Here is a 19,476-nt window from a genome sequence, read left to right on the forward strand (position 1 = left end):
AACTCAAATTATAATTTAAATATATTCATTTTTATATTTTTTACCAATTTAATTTTAATTATTCTAATTTGAAATAATTTATTTAGTAGAAATTAAAATTTAATCATATAATGATGCAGTATGAAAACAAAAAAAAATTATCAAACAAATATTTTTTAAACTCTTTTAATAATGGTATTAAAATTAAAGTAATAGGCATTATAAATACTATTGCTTTTCAAAAGGCACGAATATGTGCAGAAAAATTATATCAACACTTATCATTTAAATTTTCTGTACCACAAATTATAGAAATGTTTCAAGTAGAATGGCATGAATATATTCATAAATTAAAAAGAGTAATAATAAACTACTATTAAAAATATTTATTATATTATAATAATTTAATTATATTTTATATATGTGTACATATTTTTAGCAAATTGGAGGTAAAATATGGTCATTAACACATACTGTTGCTGTTTTTATAAATGACGAATATCTTGGTAATGAAGTAGAATTTTTTTATTATATAAGTCAAGATTATATCTTTAGTTTACCTTTTGAAATAGAATATTATGAAAATCTTGCTATTGAATGCTGTAAACGATTTATGGAAAAATCTAAAGTAAATTGCTCATTATTAATTATAAAGAATTTTATTTGTTTATTTTGTATGATTGAATTTAATGATATAAATTGTATTCTAATATAATAATATTAAACTTTAGAGGAAATATGTTTATTTCACGTTTTCTATGAATAATTCACCTATTGGTTCATTCTTATTTATGGTGAGAAAGTCTGTATAATTTCTATAATTTGATCTTATAGAAAATTACAAAATAATCTTACAAAATAAATGTATTAAATATATCATTCTAGCTATATTCTGATTTGTTACCATTAACTTGTCAACATTTTTTAAATCTTTGTACTGGATATGATGAATTGAAAGAATGTTATAAAGATGCTTATTATATAAATATGCATTTACATCGTATAGTAAAAAATGGATGGATTCAATGTGGAGGTATAATCAAATCTAATTTAAATTATTCTTTACTTTGTTTAAATATTTGTTAAATATTGCTTTTTAGGATGTGGAGATACTGAAATTAATGAAAATACAGAAAGTGTTAAAATACCCGATGAATCTTATTGTATTCCTCATGATCGCAGAGGAGTTCTTTCATTGGCAAATAATGGAAAACATTGTAATGAATCACAATTTATTGTATGTTTAAAATCAAATCCTTGGATGGATCATTTTTATGTTGCTTTTGGGTAATTATATATTTATATGTATATGTATTATAAATTTAATTTTAAATATTCCTAATATAATTAAAATATAATTTAATGTTTATAATATTTATTAAAATGTAAATGTAAAATAATTTATGATTTGTACAAAGACAACTTATAGATGGTATTGGAACTTTAAAAACATTAGAAAATATATCAACATATTATGAACGTCCTATTGAACAAATAATAATTTCACAATGTGGAGAATATATTTTTGGTGATGAAATTAAAATGGAGACAGAATCAAAGATTTTCCTTGTTAGTATTATTATAAAATCAGTAAATTTATAAATATGTTAATATCATTGTATTTTAGTCCAATTTAACTTTTATTTTAGGAACATCAACCAGTATGCATGGAAGGAGAATATGTAATCAATGACAATATGTTTGATTATTATTCTATTACACCATGGTTTGATAATATTGTAGATAGGATAGATGTTCGTGATACTGCATCACTTTTGATAGCTGAACGATATTTAAATGGCCTTTATTGTCTTACAACTGATTATGAACCAGGTATTTATAGATAAAAAATTCTATATACATATGAATATAAATATTTAATATATGTTATATAATTTTTTATAGGGATGGATATGCATATTTATGAAAAAATTTATTTAACTGATATGGCAAGATATGATACAATAAAAGTCAAGCTTCATGATTTATTATTGAATTTTCAACCAGAAACAATGACAGAACAGGAAAAAATAATATTTGTTTCAGAAATTTCTAAAATTATTTTAGCTTATATTTTTCGTTATGAATATAATGAAGTAAATTAATTTTAATTAAATATTAAAATTTTAATTTATTTTAATCAAAATTTATTATTATATAATAAAATATATTTATAATTTATTTTAGTTTTGCCTGCAACATATTTCATTGAATAGTCAGGAAACAATACATAAAATATTAAAAATTGCGCATGACATAGCATTGAAGGCTATTAAAAAGGCTGAAGCAAAATCTATCATTTCTTTGGAATGTCATAGTTCAAAAATTACGAAGTACGTAATTTAATTTTTTATAATTTATTTTAAGAAATATCAATTTTTATTCTAAACTATATTTTTATATTTTATGATTATAGGATATTTGAAGCAAAACATGTTACTAACATATTAGTCTCAGAAAATTGTATAACAATATTAGAAAAAATAATAAATAAAGCTATACTATGTTTAATAAGAACTTTCGAAATACAAGAATAAAAAACAAATATTTTTATTTAAATTTATTATATTTATAATAAATTTAAAATAGAAATTCAAAGATATAATTAAAAATTGTATTTTTAATACAAAAAAATAATTTTTTATTTTTTAAAAAATTTATACGTAATTTTTTTATATCATATTTTTTATATAATTATACACAGTACATGCAAATTTTAAATATAATAAACAACTAATATTTTATAAAAAATGTATAATAATGAAATATTAGTTTAAAATATTACTGTTTGATTTTAGTAAATAATTTTTTTCCGCGACCTTTAGATCCAGATTTTTTACTATTTGTACTTGATTTTTCTTCAAATAGAGAAATTTTTTCATGAAATGCATTATATAACATTTGTGCTTCATTTTTATTTCCAAGTAATTCAGTAAATTCTTCCTAAAATATTAAAATATATTATTTTGTATTTTTAATTTACATTCTCAATAAATTTAAATTATGAATTTATACGACATACTTTAGAAAGTTTATTAAGATGATCTAATGATTGCCCTTTACTTAGTATTAAATGTAAATTTTTAGTAGTAACTCCAGGTAATTTTGAAACAAAATCTTGAATACGAGAATTATATTTATCTACTGGTATTTCTTTATTTTCTTCAACTCCAATTTGTGCAGCTTTTATTGGATCTGGTTGATCTTTTCCCCCCTACAAATTTATATTTAAGGCAAAATAAATTTAATGTATTATTTAAAATCTTTAAATTTTATTTTATTACCTTTAATTCCTCGAATAATTGAGCTGTTGCATGAGGGCCAGGTGACCATACAAGTTTTAAACGAGGAAAATGTAAAGTCAAAAGTTGAAGTTTTGAAATAATGAACATATTTTGAACATCTTTGCTAGCATAGTAATAACCCTATAATTAAAAATTTTAAATGAATTTCATAAAAATTATTTAATAAATTAGAAAATTTTAATAATTAGCATTTTATGGTGTATAAAAATATATGTACTTGAAAACAGAATGGTTTATTTGGATCAAATTCTATTAGAAGCATTGGTTTGTTATAATAGCGTGTCATAGCAATAGCTTGATTATACAATCTTCCACTATTTAAAGAACCAATTAAATCAGAGACACTTTTTCTCTCGACGCAAATGTCTGGCGATAAAATATAATCTCCCACCTAAAAAATCTAATTGTTATTTGAAGTAGTTAAGACTACATTCTTTAAATCGTTTAAATATTTAAATTTTTTTTATACTTGTAAAGTTACTGGTTCAATTTTCATGCCTCGTGTATATAGTATAGCGGGTAGTTCACTTCGAAATTCTCTCATATCAACTATGATAGTATTAGGAACTTCAGATATTTTTGATAATCCACCTTTACGTGTATTCACTTCACTGTCTATATCCGATTGTATTGCAAGACTTAAACAATCTTCAGTTTTTCCATCTTGATCTTCAGGAATAACCATTGTCTGAAATAAAAAAAAATATTATAATATAATTCATATGAGAATTCATTTGAAATATAGTACACATACAGTTTTACTATTAATTAATGCATGAAATGCTTCTTTTTCCCGCCTTAACGAGGTAAGGTATTCTTGTTCTTCCACAGAGCCTCCATAAATTAAGAAATATACCTTTAAATCTATTGATGGATTGTTATTTTGATAAACCTATTAACAGAATATAAATTTATGTAAATATAAATTCTTAATAATTATAATTTTTTTTAATTTTATACATACTTCAATTTGTCGTATAGCAGACAGATCTGCTACATACATAATAATGTTACTTGGCATATGTTCTATTAAAGCACGTTGCAATGCCATTGGATCACCATTTTTTTTTAAAGATTGTATCAAAATAATAGGCATATTTTCATTTATATTTGTTAAATCTAAATCTGCAATCTAATAATAATAATTTATATTGAATTGCATTAATTTCGTGTATATAATAAAGTAATATAATATATAATAAAATTTTACTTGTGAGCATTCTTCAAATAAAGTTTGATGTTTGATTTCTTCTTTAATTACTGGATCAGATTGATTTTCCTCTTTAACTTTTTGAGATAATGTTAATACATAAGTATCTTGTTCTTCATTATCTTCAAGAGATGTAGATGTACTTTCTTTTTCTACACTTGTTTCACTTTTTTTAAAATAAAAAAAATTATAAGAATTAAAATGTTTTTCCATATATTTATATTTATTTCTTTTGAATAAAAGATTTTATTTTTAATATACCTTATGTTTTGCATTTCTTTATGAGAAAGTTTTTTCATTGCTTCATAAAGTAAATATTCATTGGCACCCATAGTTAAGTAGTTCCTTAGTTGATAACAAATATTACGATCATGTACCAAAATAAGGATTTTTTCAGAATTATTTTTTTTTTTATAATCATTCTGAATTTCAAGTAATACTTCTGTTAGTGCTATCCATTTTGGAGTACTTTCAGGCTTCAATTCTATATAAAAATCAATTTTTACATTATAAAATTTCAAATATATGTATCATAAATAAATATATATATATATATGTATTATAAATATATATTATATGTATGTATTATAATCATAAATCTTTTTTAACAAGAATTCATGCAAATGAACTCACCATTTTTTTCATTATAAACTCTTTCTTTTGCATTTTTAAATAAAGCATCTACAGAATCCAACATTAACCAACCACTATTTTTTATAGCATATTCCATAGTACGTAAGCGATTTAACATTGAATAAAATGACACACTATCTTCATATGTTAAAGACCTTAAAAAATTATATTTTTATTTTTTTGTGTAAAAAATAAATAAATTATTTATATTTACTTTTTGATTTCTGAAATACTTACGTAAGAAGAGCACGTAATGTTTTTAAATCAGATAACAATTGCTTTGAAGTAGAACTAAGTTGATGCCAAATAGGATCTAATTGCAATTGTAATTGTTTATGAAACTTTTTTGTTATTGCATTTTCAACATTTAAATCATCTAAATCTAACTATAAAAATAAGATGTAAATGAATTTTTATCCTTTTTTTTTTTAATTGAACATTTTTAATAAAACATACTCACATATTTATTAAGTCTTTTTAATTCTTTTACAATATAATTCATTATATCAAGTAAAGAAATTTGAATGTTTAACATTTTAGGTGTGATTTTTACATGTAGTTCGATAACATCAGGCTAAAAAAATTTGTTGACATAATTCTTTATAGTATAATTTATAATATATTATAATATTAATAATTTTTGAAATATTATTACCTTATGTTTTTCTAAACTACTATTTATAAGGGTATGAAAACGTGGCCATAAATATAATTTTTTAACAAACAAAGCTTTCATTACTCGTTCTACTTGCATAAATCCAACAGTAAATGCCAATGCTGAATTAGTGAAGGCTTTGATAAAACCAGTCTATAAGAATTTATGAAATTAAAAAGAAATATTTTTTGTAATAAGAATTCATTTTTATTTTTATATTTACTTTATTATTTTGTCTATATAAACGAAGAGCAAATGCTTCTTGATATGAATTTAAAATATTATGTGCTCTATATACAAGAATTCCAGTAACTAAATGTAATGGAATTCTTTTTTTTAATAAATCTACTACAAGAATTGGACCCGACATAAATAATACACCACCTTCCAGATACATTACTTCCCTACAAATATTAAGAAATAATAAAATAAAAATTATATTAAAATTTTGATCCAAACAGAAAATATTGTATACCTTTCATCAGAAGAACATTCAGAAGTTACAACACGAGGTAATTGTTTTAGTCCATAATTTTTTAAAAGATCAATAAAATATTGTTCATCATGATTTGTAGTTCCTAAAACTATAATTAAGTTTCCAGGATCTATATAAGCTCTTAATATATTTGCAAATATTGTTTCTATACCAAGTCCTCTAAAATATAAGAAATATAAATAAAATATATTTTATATGTATAATAAATAAATAATACAATAATTACTTTGCTATAATAACTAAGCCATCTTCATGAAGTATTTCTAAAAATATTTGGTTTTCGTATTCCAACATGATTAATTAAAGAAATTATTATATCATTATATCAAAACACATATATTAAAATAATATATGAAAAAGTAAATCTAACAAATACCAAGTAATGTATGCAGAGAATGATGATTCTTGTTCCTGAAATAATAAAATTAATTATTTCAAAAAGTTATATAAATTATTGTTTTTAATATTTCTATATTTTAATATGTACCTTATTATTATGAATTTCTGAATCTTTATTATATGATATGTTTTCTGTATCTATTGTTTGATATACTAAAAGAATATATTTACTATTTTCATGTGATGGATGTCCATAAATTCCTATACTAACTGGTCTTTTAAAACTTAAAAAAAATATTGTTATTAAGATTTATGTGTAGATTAATTTGTTCATACAAATTTATGTTTAATATACCTATCTGGAATAAGAATAGTATCTTCTCCACATGTAGCAGATTGAAGACAATATTGATCTGGTTCATAAGTTGGTTTTGTTATTGTTTGTGAAGCATATAAATCTGCATCTCCAATGCTATGAAGTATAAAATAAAATTAAAAATTACATCAATAAAAAATTATATTTCTTTTTTTTATTTATAGTATATTAGATTTTATACAAGATATAAATGATTAATTAATATTATTTTAATAGTTTACTTACTCAGATTTTAATATTATTTTAATAAAACCTTCATAAGCTAAACTATAATATTTATATGAACCTCCTGGAACTTCATCAATTATATAATGTAATAATTTATCTTCATGTGATAATACATAGGATATTTGCTAAAATAAAATAAATTTATTATTTTAAAGAATTCTAAATTATATATATATTAAACAAACATGCTTACCAAAATAAGAAAAATAAAAATATTCCTCATAGTATAATGAATTTTAACATGATCAACATGTAATAACTATAAACTTTATATTAATCTGTAAAAATTTCATGAACATTTTATTTAAATAATCTTTTTCGCATATAATATTTGTATAAAATTAAAAATAATAGTTAATAAAGTTATAATTTATAATTAGATTTTATAAAATCACATAATATATATCATATCAATAATCATATATCAATCACATAATTATATTAAAAAAATTATAATTTATATAATTTATATTTTAAATATTTTAAATTAATTTTCTTTTGTAAATTTTATGTTATATACCTTTGGTTCTGTAAAAGATATTTGAGGTTAAAATATTTCAAAATGATTTTTTTTAAATATTTATATTTTTTGTAAAAATAACATTATGTATATCTTTCTAAATAAATTATAGAATATTTTATAAGTAATAAAAAATTTATTTATGTTATATATACAATTTTGTAATTAAAATTTCATAAAATTGCATTTATCAAATAAAGTTTAACAGATGTCACTTAAAATATTCACGTAAGTGAATTTTTTAATTTTTTTTATTTAAATTTAAATAACAACATATGCTATTTAAATTTGCTTAAATTAAACTATGCATATATTGATTGTCATATATATTTTTCATTATTTTTATTATTTTTCTTTTTCTTAAAAAAATATAATGTTTTTATATATTGAATAAAATAATTTCAAATATTTTTATATATTAATAATATATTTTTTTATATTTTTTATAAGATATAAAATTAAAAACAAACATTGATATACAATATAAGACATAAAAAAAGAATTTTTGTTTAAAATTAAATAATAAATTAACGTAATTTTTATGTAATATAATATTTATAACTTTAAAAGCTTTAGATTATTCTATAAAAAAAAATTTTCTTAAATTTAAAAATTTGTTAAAGTTAAGTAAATCTAGCAATTCTATATCATGTATATAGAAAACAGTAATTAATACATTCAATATTAAATTAATATATTAAATTAATAATTACAAATTTTTTAAAATAATTTTATAAGGAATTAAAAGTACACGTAATACACGTAATACACGTAAAATACACGTAATCAAACATGATATCCGGTATATTAGGAAATAAGGTTTAATAATTATTACTTTATAATAAAAATTATTAATTTTAATTAATTTTTAAAAAAAAATGATTCGTTTATTTAAATGAAAGAAAATATATTGTGTTTTCTAATGAAATTCTTCTTTTTTATAATTTATCATTTAAATATATATAGTATATACTATTGATATATTTTTTATGTTATTTTAGTAAAAGTAATTGTAAAGTATAGTAATAATAACATAATGAATATTTGTACAATGAATAAAATTTTATAATTTATTATTGTATCAATCAAAAAATTAAATAATAATCTTATGCTTAGTTTCGTTACTATTTAGTAAGTAAAATAATTTGTACAGTTTTCATGGAAAAAATTCATATTTTAAATGCATTTTCTATTGCATAAGTAATATGTTATCAGAAGATATTAAAAGATTGTTATCATATATATGTTTTTTATTACTAATGGTCCGTCGAAATACAATGCGGTTACTTCAATTTTGCCAGTGCAATAGGATCGGCCGGTATATACTTTTTCCTACGTCGATATAAGCTACCAGACCGGTAATAGTCTCTCTTTCTCACAGGGTGTAAACAGGCCTATGACGAGTCTGCAGGAAGGAAAAAGAGGGGGTGAGGTAACGCGAGTGAGAGTGTCGACTAAGGACTCCTGGGTAGTGATGTGTATGGCGCCTTATTATATAGCGATGAGAGCAATATCCTCTTGATCCATTTTCAATACTTTGATGATTTAAGATCAATTATGAATATAAATAATAATATTTTATAATAATAATAATAACATTTTAGGAATTCTTCATATCTTAATAAATCACTTGAGAATCATATTATTATATTTAAGTTATTTTGTAATATAAAAGTCAATTTATAAAATAAATATAATTATATAATAGATATATAAATAAATGTATATATTATATATATAGAAATATATATATATATATAGAAATATATATATATATATATATATATAATAGCAAATAAAGCTATTTTGATAATTATATGTGTAATAGTCATTTATATCTATCATACATTGAATATTATAACTGTTTCAAATTCTTACTAAATATTATTAATAATATATTTAAATTTCGCAAAAAATAAAATTTGGTTAACAAATACCTTGAAAATACAAATTCCTCCTGCATCAACCCTATCACTAGGCAGTATGCCTGTGTGTACGAATAAAGAAACTTAGGTACGCGGTGAATCGAGCCTAAGCATGCTGGAGTGGGGACAAGAGGGAAGGGAGAATGGCGGAGGGTCAAAAAATGTGTAGGTGCGCGCGCAGCTGCTTTGTCTCTGTATCGTTGTATGGTGGGGAGTTGGCCGGACCACGAGGGGCCACAGGGGTCCGTGAGCGGACCATGGCGGACCAAAGGCGACTGCATCCTTTCAGTCGGCCGCTGAACCCGCGCGCCGTGCGGTTGTTCGTGTGTGTATTGCACTTGACTTCGATTTATCGTGTAATATTCTTTTTTTATTCTCTACCGCAGGACTACGCGTGTGAGGTTTTTCTATTTTCCGGTTATCTATCCATATCTAAGGTAACCAGACAAAGAGAAACGACAAAGTTTCGTTTCAAAGACCTTTCCTGATAAACAGGATCACGGACACACGCTTACGGATTTTTTGGTGTACATCTCTAGATTGTTTTCGTGCGCGGGCGTAACGCCGACGTGAAGTTCTTCTGCATGGTAAGTAAAAAGTGTTTTATTTTATAAAATTTATCACATACGAATATATTGTGTTTCTTTTACCGATTTTGAAATGTCATAACTTCTTATTTGCTAAAAAGAGTATATAGTTCTCTCCCGCGTTTCTTTTGTTTTACTTTATAAAAGAATATTTTATTTTGCTTAGAAAATTCAATTCAATTAGATATTGCCAACGAATTCGTTTAAAATAAAAAGAACGAACATTGGGCAAGGTTTTCACACGTGTATGCAAGTATATAGCTTCGGGATATGATAAAGTGACGTAATGATGAGGAAAAAAGAGAATTCGAGGTAGGTTAGGATTTCGATTGAAAAATACTGTACTACTTTTACCGCGAAGATACAGTATATTTTTGATTTCGCATATTTGTCGTGAAAATAACATAACGAAACTAACAAAAGTGATATCAAGATGAAATAATGTCGTATATTCTTTGTTTCAGTTTCTGTTCTGTTATATATTTCTAGTTCATTATAATAAATATTATAATAAAAATAGTCAGTTTTATAACAAAAATAATTAAAAAAAATTATTAAAAATATAAACTCTGAAAAAATATTAAATAATTTTACATAATTTACTAATAGAAAATAGAGGAAAAAAATCATATTATACAAAAGAATAAAATGCAAACTAAACGACTTATAAAAAAAGATATCTATTTCAAACTAACATGTGTATTTAATAATAATGTAATGATTTTGTTTTTGTTCCTATGTAAGTGTGTGACTTTATATATACACTACCGAAAGTGAATTTTGTTATACATATATTTGAAAGATGGATATACATTTAGTACGTTTGCGTGTATGCATAATATTGGTAGTACTTTTAGCAACAAAAGAGTGTGAAACTATATTATATCATAATTATATCATATAATTATATTATATAATATAAGATACTTGGCATGGTATTTTGGAATACAAATGTGTCTCCAATGCAATAAATATCCGTTTCTTTATCCGTTATTTTTTTCATGTTATTTTTTATTCATGCTATTTTCTATAGACAAAAATTATATAAAAAAAATTTTTTTTCGTTGACTTAGATATGGAGAAGAGATAATTTGAAATTTGAAAAAAATTATAAATTATATTTAATTTTAGTTACCAATAAAAATATTGAGATTTTATTGATAAATTAAATATGAAACATTGGAATATTTCCGATAAAAAAAAATATATTATTTTTTTATATTTCTTTTTCTTGATTGATAATTTAGAATAAAGATAAAATAATAAGGAAGAAAAAACTATTGTATTAAAAATTGTAGATATTTTTATGATAAAGTAATAAAAATTATAGAATTTTATAAAATTGATGAAAAGTTTTCATTAATATTAGACAATGTTTAATATTAAACATTCAATTATTTAATGTCTTCGTTTATCTCTAATTTTATTCGGAAGAGCAAATGTTCGCTATAGTGAATTTTCAGGAAAAAATTTTCATTAGTTAGTAAACTAAATAACTATATTGAATATGATTGAATTCATCTTGTGTATCTTTTTATATTGCATTTTATTTATTTTAAAATGTAATTAAAAAAATAAAAAACAATTTTCAATAATTTTATTCATATAGAGTCTTATATAGAATCGATCTAGTCTCGTGATACTCACAATTGTACATTAGATAAAAAATGAATTTTATCGTAATTTAGTTCTTTTTTTTTAACAGATCGCGGCAGAAATTTAAAAATATAGCAGAGAATAAAGAAAAAAATAATTATAAATTATCGAATCTTAAATTTTTAATTAAAAAACGTAATGGAATAATTATATATTTTCTTTATGAATTATTTGAAAAATTCATAAGGTTTTTACTATTGATAAATTGATATAAATATAAAAAATAAATATAAAAAACATAATTATAAATATTAAGATAAATTTATAATAATAATTTAAAAAATTATTTAACAAATGTTTTTATTTAACAAAAGTACAATAAATTTCATGTAATAATGAAAATGTTAATAAATTTCTATTGTTTTCACTTGAATGAGAATACTTGGAGTAATTTTAAATATCCTTTTCAATTTTATTTTAATAAAACATTATTGTAATTATTTGAACGTTAACATCGATTTTACTACGACAAATAAAAATGTTTGAATAGTACAAATTTTAGTAGTGTACATAAATTCTTTTTTAAATTATTTAATGAAAGAAATAAACAATGATAAAATGCTATGCAACTATTTATATTTTAAAATACTTATTATATATATATTTGTATGAATGAACAGAATGATAGAATGACAGAGACAATCTTGAATTTAAATGCAATTCGAGTAGAAATATTTTTATTACTTAACATTTATTTGAATATCGATTTATCCCTTTAATTTTTTCACTTTCATAATATTCTTTTTATTTTTTTTTTAAACTTAATTTTAATAGAATAAAAATTATATTTACAATAGAATACAATAATAAAAATTTTTATTATTAATAAAAAGACGAATGATATGAAATATCGTCGTTCACTCTTGTGAAGAGATTTAATAGAATTAATTTTCACATTTTTTTACGTTGTCGTATACAAGAATATTAATTGCGAGTAATTTAGAAGAGCGCGAATGGTACACGCGATCTAAATTTAATGAAACTGCTCTCGAACGAGAAGGATCTTGGAAGATCTCGATAGTGGTCCGGAGTTTGATCTCAGGGCTAGCCATGAACAGCAACTCTCGAGTTGTGCCAACTCTCCAACACTAGTGTCGCAGTACGACAATCGATCTCTCGGCTAGAACACGTATACGGAACGCATTTTCAGGTCTCGTTAATCTTATCCGTCGCGTTCGATGGATCGGTAAATTTCTACATCGTTTTACACGGGGGTAGAAACGAATAATTGGTGTTATTAACTGCGGAGATTTATTGAAGCTGATAAGTAAAAGAGCAAACAATCGAACCTTCTAATATTAGAATATAGAATATTAATACAATAAAATATAATATTATTTCTTTTTCTTCTTCCCTTTTTTTCTTCCTAATATAATTTATAATTCTCATTTTTCCATCGTTTATTGAAATTAAATCATAAGAAGAGATTATTTTAATTTTGATTATCAAAAAATTTAAATACCAGCTTTGATCATGAATCATCTCATATGTATATCATATAAATTCTTTTCTATTTTAAAGATTTAATCTTCCAATTAAATAGCACAAAAAAATATATATAAAATCTCATTTATTAGTTCACGGTACTATAAAGAGATTTTATCAATAAATTGAAATGGAAACAATTTTTACTTTGATATTTCTCACGATAAAAATAATCGATTTCACAAAGATATGAAAGATTTAAAAATTCATCTTAACCGATAATTCTTAACTTTTTTATAATATTTTTCATACATACCATTAAAATTTAGAAATTCCAATATCATTAAAATATCTTGTATCTTAGGGATTTTGTAGGAATTAAGTTTAAAAGTCTTTTTTTCCCCTTAAAAGATTAATTTTCTTCTAGTATTTAATTGAATATTAATCATTATATTGTTATTAAAATTTCCATTTTTTTTTTAAATCATAGGATTTGCAAGGGTGACTGCACCGATGACCTTATTTCCCGCCATCTCAGTTTTATGACTTTTCCTGTGTATACATAAGATATACGGAGAATTACGATCGGTCGGGTACTTTACTACTTTCAGGATTGTGCACGCTGATAAAAGACAAAGCCAATATTTAGATTCGTTATCGATTGAACCTTAAAACTTGCAGGATTCATAATCAGACCAACGCCATAGGCTTGTTTTTCGATCAGTTTTCTTATGTTCGAGCACGATCCTATTGAATCTTTCGAAAATTTTTCACCAAATAATAAATTTCGATCGTATTCGTATTTTTCACAATTGTATTTATCTATTGTATTTATTGTATTTATTTATCATATAGATAAGAAAATGCTAAAGATATATTTTAGGTTAAAATATTATAAATAATTCATTCTCCGATCATCTAATAGCCAATACTTTGTTGGATGACCAACTATCATCACCTTTGAACTGCAGAGAAAGTAGGAAGACAAGGAATCCTGTAAATCATGTTATTTATATAGATAACAAGTTATGAAAAATATTTATTTAGTAGTTAGTTAATAAAGTACTGAAAATATTAAGCCTGAATTTAATATTTTAATTCTTATTTAAGAGTTATTCAATTTCAAATTGGCAATAAATAAAAAAAAATAATAAACTTCAGTATAACGAATCCTTTTATCATTTACATCCCTTCTTTTCTAAATATTTCATATATTTCTTTTTAATATAATCATATTAAAAATAATGTACATTATTGTACATTATTTTGAATATATATTAATATCTATTTTGCTAATTTTAGTCAAAGTGCATTTTTATTCTTGAATTACATTTAATATTCTTCAATTAAAATATTACCAAGAATTCAGAGAAGTAACGATGTAAAATGCAGGACTTCTTTTTGATCAAGAAGTTTATCTTCTTCCTCAGACTTGTTTTTCAACTTTCAACCGCGTACTTTTTCTTTTTTTCTTCCTACCAGTTCGTGTCAAGTCCTGCAACACTTTGCAAAAATAAATTATGTTCGTAACGCAACGCGACTAGATCTTAAATCTTCGAAACCGGCCTTAAATCTCGATCGTCCCACATGTTTTGTTGTGTGCGTATATGCAGATGCCCACGGAGGACCGGAACATGAACGAAAACTGGTGCTCGAATGAAAAAGGAATCAGTCGCTGGACAGGTCAGAAAAATTCGTCTCTTTGAATAATTTATTTGGGTTAAAAACGAAAATACTGGCGATATTCAAATTAACGTGAAAAAAAAGCTGACACATCTCTTTGTATACATAAAGAAATTAGCTCAGAGAAGGATGCTGCGAATAAAAAGATTTATTTTTAAATTAATTTATTGTTATTTTTATCATTTTAGTATTATTTTTGTAGTATAATACTATAAAAATCATATCGATTTTTTATTGTTTTTATTTTAAATATATAACTGACATTCTTTGTTAATGTTATCAGAGAGTTATTTAAAGTTGTTTCATTTAGTTATCATTTACTTTTAATTTCTATAACTCTTCTTTTATTAACTTAAGAGATAACAATTTCATTATTATTAAAGTATCATTAAAATATTGTAGAATATATTTTTATTAATTGAAGATTAATTTTTATGTTAATCTTTAATTTCTTTTATATAAATTATATATAAATGGATCTTTGATATAAATGGAAAATATTTTAAATTCATACAAAGGGTAATCTGATAAATCTTTTAAAGAAATAAAAAAAGAAGAGCAGATGAAGAGAAATAAATTACAAAGATATTTCGTATTCAGAAGGAAACAAATGGGGAAAGTCGACGGGCCTGTTCCATCTCGGATTTGTCAAGCCACAATACGTTGGCCCTTGCATTCAGCTTTGTGTGGGTCTTTAATTGGCCATATTTTTAACTCCGAGCTGGGACTGGCTCACAGCGATAATTTTTTCTTTCGTTCCCTGCACTTACTACGCGTTTCTGTTTCTTCATCGTGAAATTTACTGCCTCGCCTTGCATGCTTAAGATCATAATAAACTGCGAAACAGCTGGAAATTTGTATAAATGGAAATCGATAGAAAAATATCTCGAGATAATATTAATTTTTTTCTAAATTTGCATATTTCTTTTTCTTCTTTTTTTTGTATCATGATTAATCTTAAAGAATCTCATAATTTAAAAGATTTTTAAAGATTAGATCATAATACAAAAAAAAAAGAAAAGATCATTTTTCCAATCGACATTTTTATTAATTATTTTGTTATGTTTTATAATATAGAAGAATACAATTCATTAGATAATTGTACCCAATTTTTTTATAATTATTCTATAGTATCATTTCTGGGTCGGCCTATACTTAAAAGAAATCATTCACGGAGATCAAGCTCGATATAACAAAGAGGAAGAAAAGAGAAATGAAAATAGCAGAAAACCGTGTTTGTCATTGAAAAGGTATAGGAACCGTGCCAAAAATTCTGAAACGGCGTGGCGTCTACTTAACCGCAGGCAGACAAGAGGGGCATTGTTCCCGCTTCGGTGAAATCAGTTCCGAGTACCGGTGTATCATTGTCAATTGTAAGAGGGTTTCTTTTTCGCATGAATCCACCACAGTACGGAAATCCATCTCCTATGATTTATCCCAGTTTCTCGTTAATCGTCAACCAGCCTGATAAAAATCCTTGCCAAATATTTCAATACGTACTTCATTTCGATCTATTTGTCCGCATCCTTTTCATCTTACACTATCGGTGCGCATCGCTTCTATGTGACGTCATATAGTGGAGTCAATGACAGTTAGGACTCCTATTGGCTTATCGGTGGTGTACGTATGGCGTTTTATACGTCTCGTTACCTCGTACCCTCGCAACACGGGAATCAGAACAGGATCGACACGATGGTAAATGGAGGGAAAGATGCATGGTTGAGTAGTGGTGGGAGGACGAAGCGGGATATTGTCGAGGCGTAACAGATCAGAGTGAAAGTTGAGGCACGACTCGTAAGGAACGGAACGGCGGCTGCTCATCGACTCTTTCGTCTCTTTCTCTTTCGTTTGTTCTTTCCTCATTGCGATGTACAATGGAAGAAGGAGGGAAGAAGAGCCGGAATCACGAGTTGAACCGGAGCCCGAAACGATCGTGTGCATGCTTCGTGCCTTTGACTTCTCTCGACGCAACGATTATATCACGGCGTGTCCCGTTTCTTTTAAAAAGGAAAACCTCCCCCTTCTCTCTGGCCCTCCCTAGTCTGTATGCAATATCGAGAGCTTGTCTTTCTCGTTCTCTTTCTATGGCTCGCTCTTTTGGCGCGCTTTCTCCCTCCCTCTCTCTCTCCCTCAATCGACGTTACATCCTTTCGTCACGATTCGTGCTGACGTCCCATCGAGCGGGTAGTGTGCACTTCCGACCAACTGGTCAACCACTCCACACGCCACTTACGCACTTAGACCCGACGAAAGGGTCCTCACGGCTGTTTGAGTCTATTTTTATCATCGGGATTTCTCCCCGTCTATGTATCTCGATGGCTCGATATATGTATATCATTTCAGTTTTTGCTCATTTCAGATTCAGGATCAAGGCGTGAAACTTTGGGTCTCTTTTTCATTTATGCATCTGTTAAATGAATTAATTGAACTTTGATCTTGATTTAATATAGGCAAGAATTTTTGTATAAACATCTTTCAAGTGATATTAATCAGAAATATCATTTCCTACCTTCAGTTTCACAATAATTAAACAAATTTTTTACAATACATATTTTAAGGTATAGAAATAGGTTATTTTTATTCTTCGAAAAATCACATTTTAAACGGGAAAATCTAAAAATTCAAAATCTGAATATAATAATATAATCAAATTAACATTAATCAAAAAAAATTTCATAAAACTTGATAAATTAAAAATATTTATGAGAAGACTATTAATAAAAAAATGACCTTAACCTCAATTTTTGCGTTGAAAAAAGAAAGAAAAAGGAAACATAGCTAAATGTTTAGTAAAGAATCAAATTTCACAACGTATATAATTGCTGAATCAGAAATTGTACAGCTGTTAAAGTCAATGACTCACTATAACTACATTCAAATTTGACAGTGACGCGACGCTGGTTTCGTCTATATCAAATTGGATCCATTTATAGGTTAGGGAAAAGACAAGATTTATTCGAACATTTTCAGAATGTTGTGAATTTTGTGTTTGAACAGATGTCACATAAGCGATGTAAAATATTAGGTAAAAATATTTTTATCAAAATCAAGTAACCGTGAATTATTCACGGTTATATATCTTGCAAATTGATTAAAAATTAAAAAATTAATTAATATGGTAAGTTAATTTATGATATAACTAATTTATTAAGATATTTTTACATATACAATGTTCAGTTTTTCTATAAAAAATTATATTCAAGAGTTTGTTTAAAAAAAAAAATAATTTAATGATAAATTAATATTATTTTTTCAATAAATATTAAATTATTAAAAATGTATACTTTTTAAAAAATTAGTACTAATTTTGTCAAATAGAATTATTTTTATAATATAAAGATTTTAATTTCAATCGTATATGTAAATTCTATTGTTAAAAAAATTTAAAAAATTAAAGATAAAATATAATTTAAAAAAAATATATCAATTAATAATATAAAAGAAATATATTTTTTTTACATATATTCATAATCTTAAAGTTTTTGAAATGTCTACTTCCGGAACAAACACGTGCACCGTACTATTCGAAACCATCTCAGTTTAATTGATGTATCGAAGTTTTAATTTTTTTTCAAGCATATTTTTGAATATATCTTTCGAAAATTTTTCATAAATAATTATGTGAATAAAAATAACTCTCCAAAACTTTGTGGTTTTTGTTAAAAGCTGCGTCCTATAAATTAAAAATTCATATTTTAATTTAAAATTGTTTAATATTTAATAATGCAATTTCTATATAATACCATAGATGATACGTATTACGAATCAAAAATAGCAACGTCAAACACATTTCTAAAGAAAGGGATAATGTTTTATTTTATTACAGGAACACGGAACATTTAATCGTATAAAAGTTCTCATAAGTAAGTCGTGTTGCAGAGTGAAACAATGGTTGGTATTCGGAACGCGTGCATTTATTTAAATCGCGGAGAGCAAGTGTTGCTCCTTACGTACGGTCTGCGCAGCGAAGAGGTTAAATATATCTGGCCTGGCCTAACCGTTCCTTCTATCCTCATTCCTTTCGAATGGTCAACTTGCTGCTATGGTACTACGTACATACTCGTATCGAAATGGATTTTGGTATATACGTACTTTACGATTTACAACTAAAGTTGCTCCACGAATAAAACGTCGACGAAGAATAAACGAACGATCATTCGATTGGATGCACAGTTGTTAAAACACCAATCATTTTCTTTTTTGGAAGATTACAGTAACAAAATTTCTTCGATTCATTCACAATTTTTCGTGTTACAATTACGACTTTCTGTTAAGCGGCCATTTGTAAAAACTTCTCTCTAATATCGATCGCTCGACTGAGATTAAAAAGAAATTGTATCGATTCTGATCGATTCTCGAGAAAAAAGCTACACGACATCTCGCGTCACTGTTTTGAGTGAAGTTTGGCAATAATCGAATTGACGAAAGCGTGAATCGATTGTAAAATTTGTCGATTTCT

General features: G+C 24.7%; 2 protein-coding genes and 3 long non-coding RNA genes across 5 annotated transcripts; 2 read left to right on the plus strand and 3 right to left on the minus strand.

Annotated features, from left to right (window-relative positions):
- Positions 1-57: 57 nt before the first annotated feature.
- On the plus strand, positions 58-2,716 carry LOC107994053 (uncharacterized). The gene is made up of 8 exons (XM_062076147.1): positions 58-773; positions 865-1,012; positions 1,080-1,266; positions 1,398-1,548; positions 1,629-1,812; positions 1,885-2,075; positions 2,167-2,312; positions 2,396-2,716. The coding sequence occupies exons 1-8, from the start codon at positions 738-740 to the stop codon at positions 2,514-2,516; spliced, it is 1,164 nt and encodes a 387-aa protein (XP_061932131.1). The 5' UTR covers positions 58-737; the 3' UTR covers positions 2,517-2,716.
- Positions 2,525-6,881, minus strand: LOC107994547 (DNA repair endonuclease XPF). The gene is made up of 17 exons (XM_028665068.2): positions 6,766-6,881; positions 6,505-6,689; positions 6,258-6,437; positions 6,006-6,186; positions 5,783-5,935; positions 5,588-5,701; positions 5,365-5,513; positions 5,128-5,282; positions 4,756-4,978; positions 4,495-4,660; positions 4,249-4,416; positions 4,039-4,176; positions 3,754-3,972; positions 3,502-3,675; positions 3,264-3,404; positions 3,002-3,193; positions 2,525-2,922 (listed from the first exon to the last, which is right to left on the minus strand). The coding sequence occupies exons 2-17, from the start codon at positions 6,570-6,572 to the stop codon at positions 2,761-2,763; spliced, it is 2,583 nt and encodes an 860-aa protein (XP_028520869.2). The 5' UTR covers positions 6,573-6,689; positions 6,766-6,881; the 3' UTR covers positions 2,525-2,760.
- A 1,725-nt stretch (positions 6,882-8,606) lies between these two features.
- LOC107994602 (uncharacterized) lies at positions 8,607-10,420 on the minus strand. The gene is made up of 2 exons (XR_009830078.1): positions 9,679-10,420; positions 8,607-9,146 (listed from the first exon to the last, which is right to left on the minus strand). It is a non-coding gene; the product is annotated as an uncharacterized LOC107994602 (long non-coding RNA).
- Positions 10,421-10,432: 12 nt separating this feature from the next.
- LOC133666234 (uncharacterized) lies at positions 10,433-11,243 on the plus strand. The gene is made up of 2 exons (XR_009830076.1): positions 10,433-10,565; positions 10,718-11,243. It is a non-coding gene; the product is annotated as an uncharacterized LOC133666234 (long non-coding RNA).
- Positions 11,244-12,190: 947 nt separating this feature from the next.
- LOC107994637 (uncharacterized) lies at positions 12,191-19,460 on the minus strand. Its single transcript, XR_009830069.1, has 4 exons — positions 19,110-19,460; positions 14,693-18,690; positions 13,651-14,328; positions 12,191-13,029 (listed from the first exon to the last, which is right to left on the minus strand). It is a non-coding gene; the product is annotated as an uncharacterized LOC107994637 (long non-coding RNA).
- Between the last annotated feature and the right edge of the window lie 16 nt (positions 19,461-19,476).

Source organism: Apis cerana, linkage group LG6 (genome assembly GCF_029169275.1).
Source record: "Apis cerana isolate GH-2021 linkage group LG6, AcerK_1.0, whole genome shotgun sequence".
Taxonomy (NCBI): domain Eukaryota; kingdom Metazoa; phylum Arthropoda; class Insecta; order Hymenoptera; family Apidae; genus Apis; species Apis cerana.

Bases quoted from the DNA above. Each gene is read 5' to 3' on its own strand.
- LOC107994053 (XM_062076147.1), top strand. From the start codon at position 738: ATGAATAATTCACCTATTGGTTCATTCTTATTTATG. The intron at 774-864 runs GTGAGAAAGTCT...ATATCATTCTAG, and splicing joins TTGGTTCATTCTTATTTATG to CTATATTCTGATTTGTTACC. The intron at 2,313-2,395 runs GTACGTAATTTA...TTATGATTATAG, and splicing joins CATAGTTCAAAAATTACGAA to GATATTTGAAGCAAAACATG.
- LOC107994547 (XM_028665068.2), bottom strand. From the start codon at position 6,572: ATGTTGGAATACGAAAACCAAATATTTTTAGAAATACTTCATGAAGAT. The intron at 6,187-6,257 runs GTATACAATATT...TAATATTTGTAG, and splicing joins GAATGTTCTTCTGATGAAAG to GGAAGTAATGTATCTGGAAG. The intron at 3,676-3,753 runs GTATAAAAAAAA...TAGATTTTTTAG, and splicing joins TTGAACCAGTAACTTTACAA to GTGGGAGATTATATTTTATC.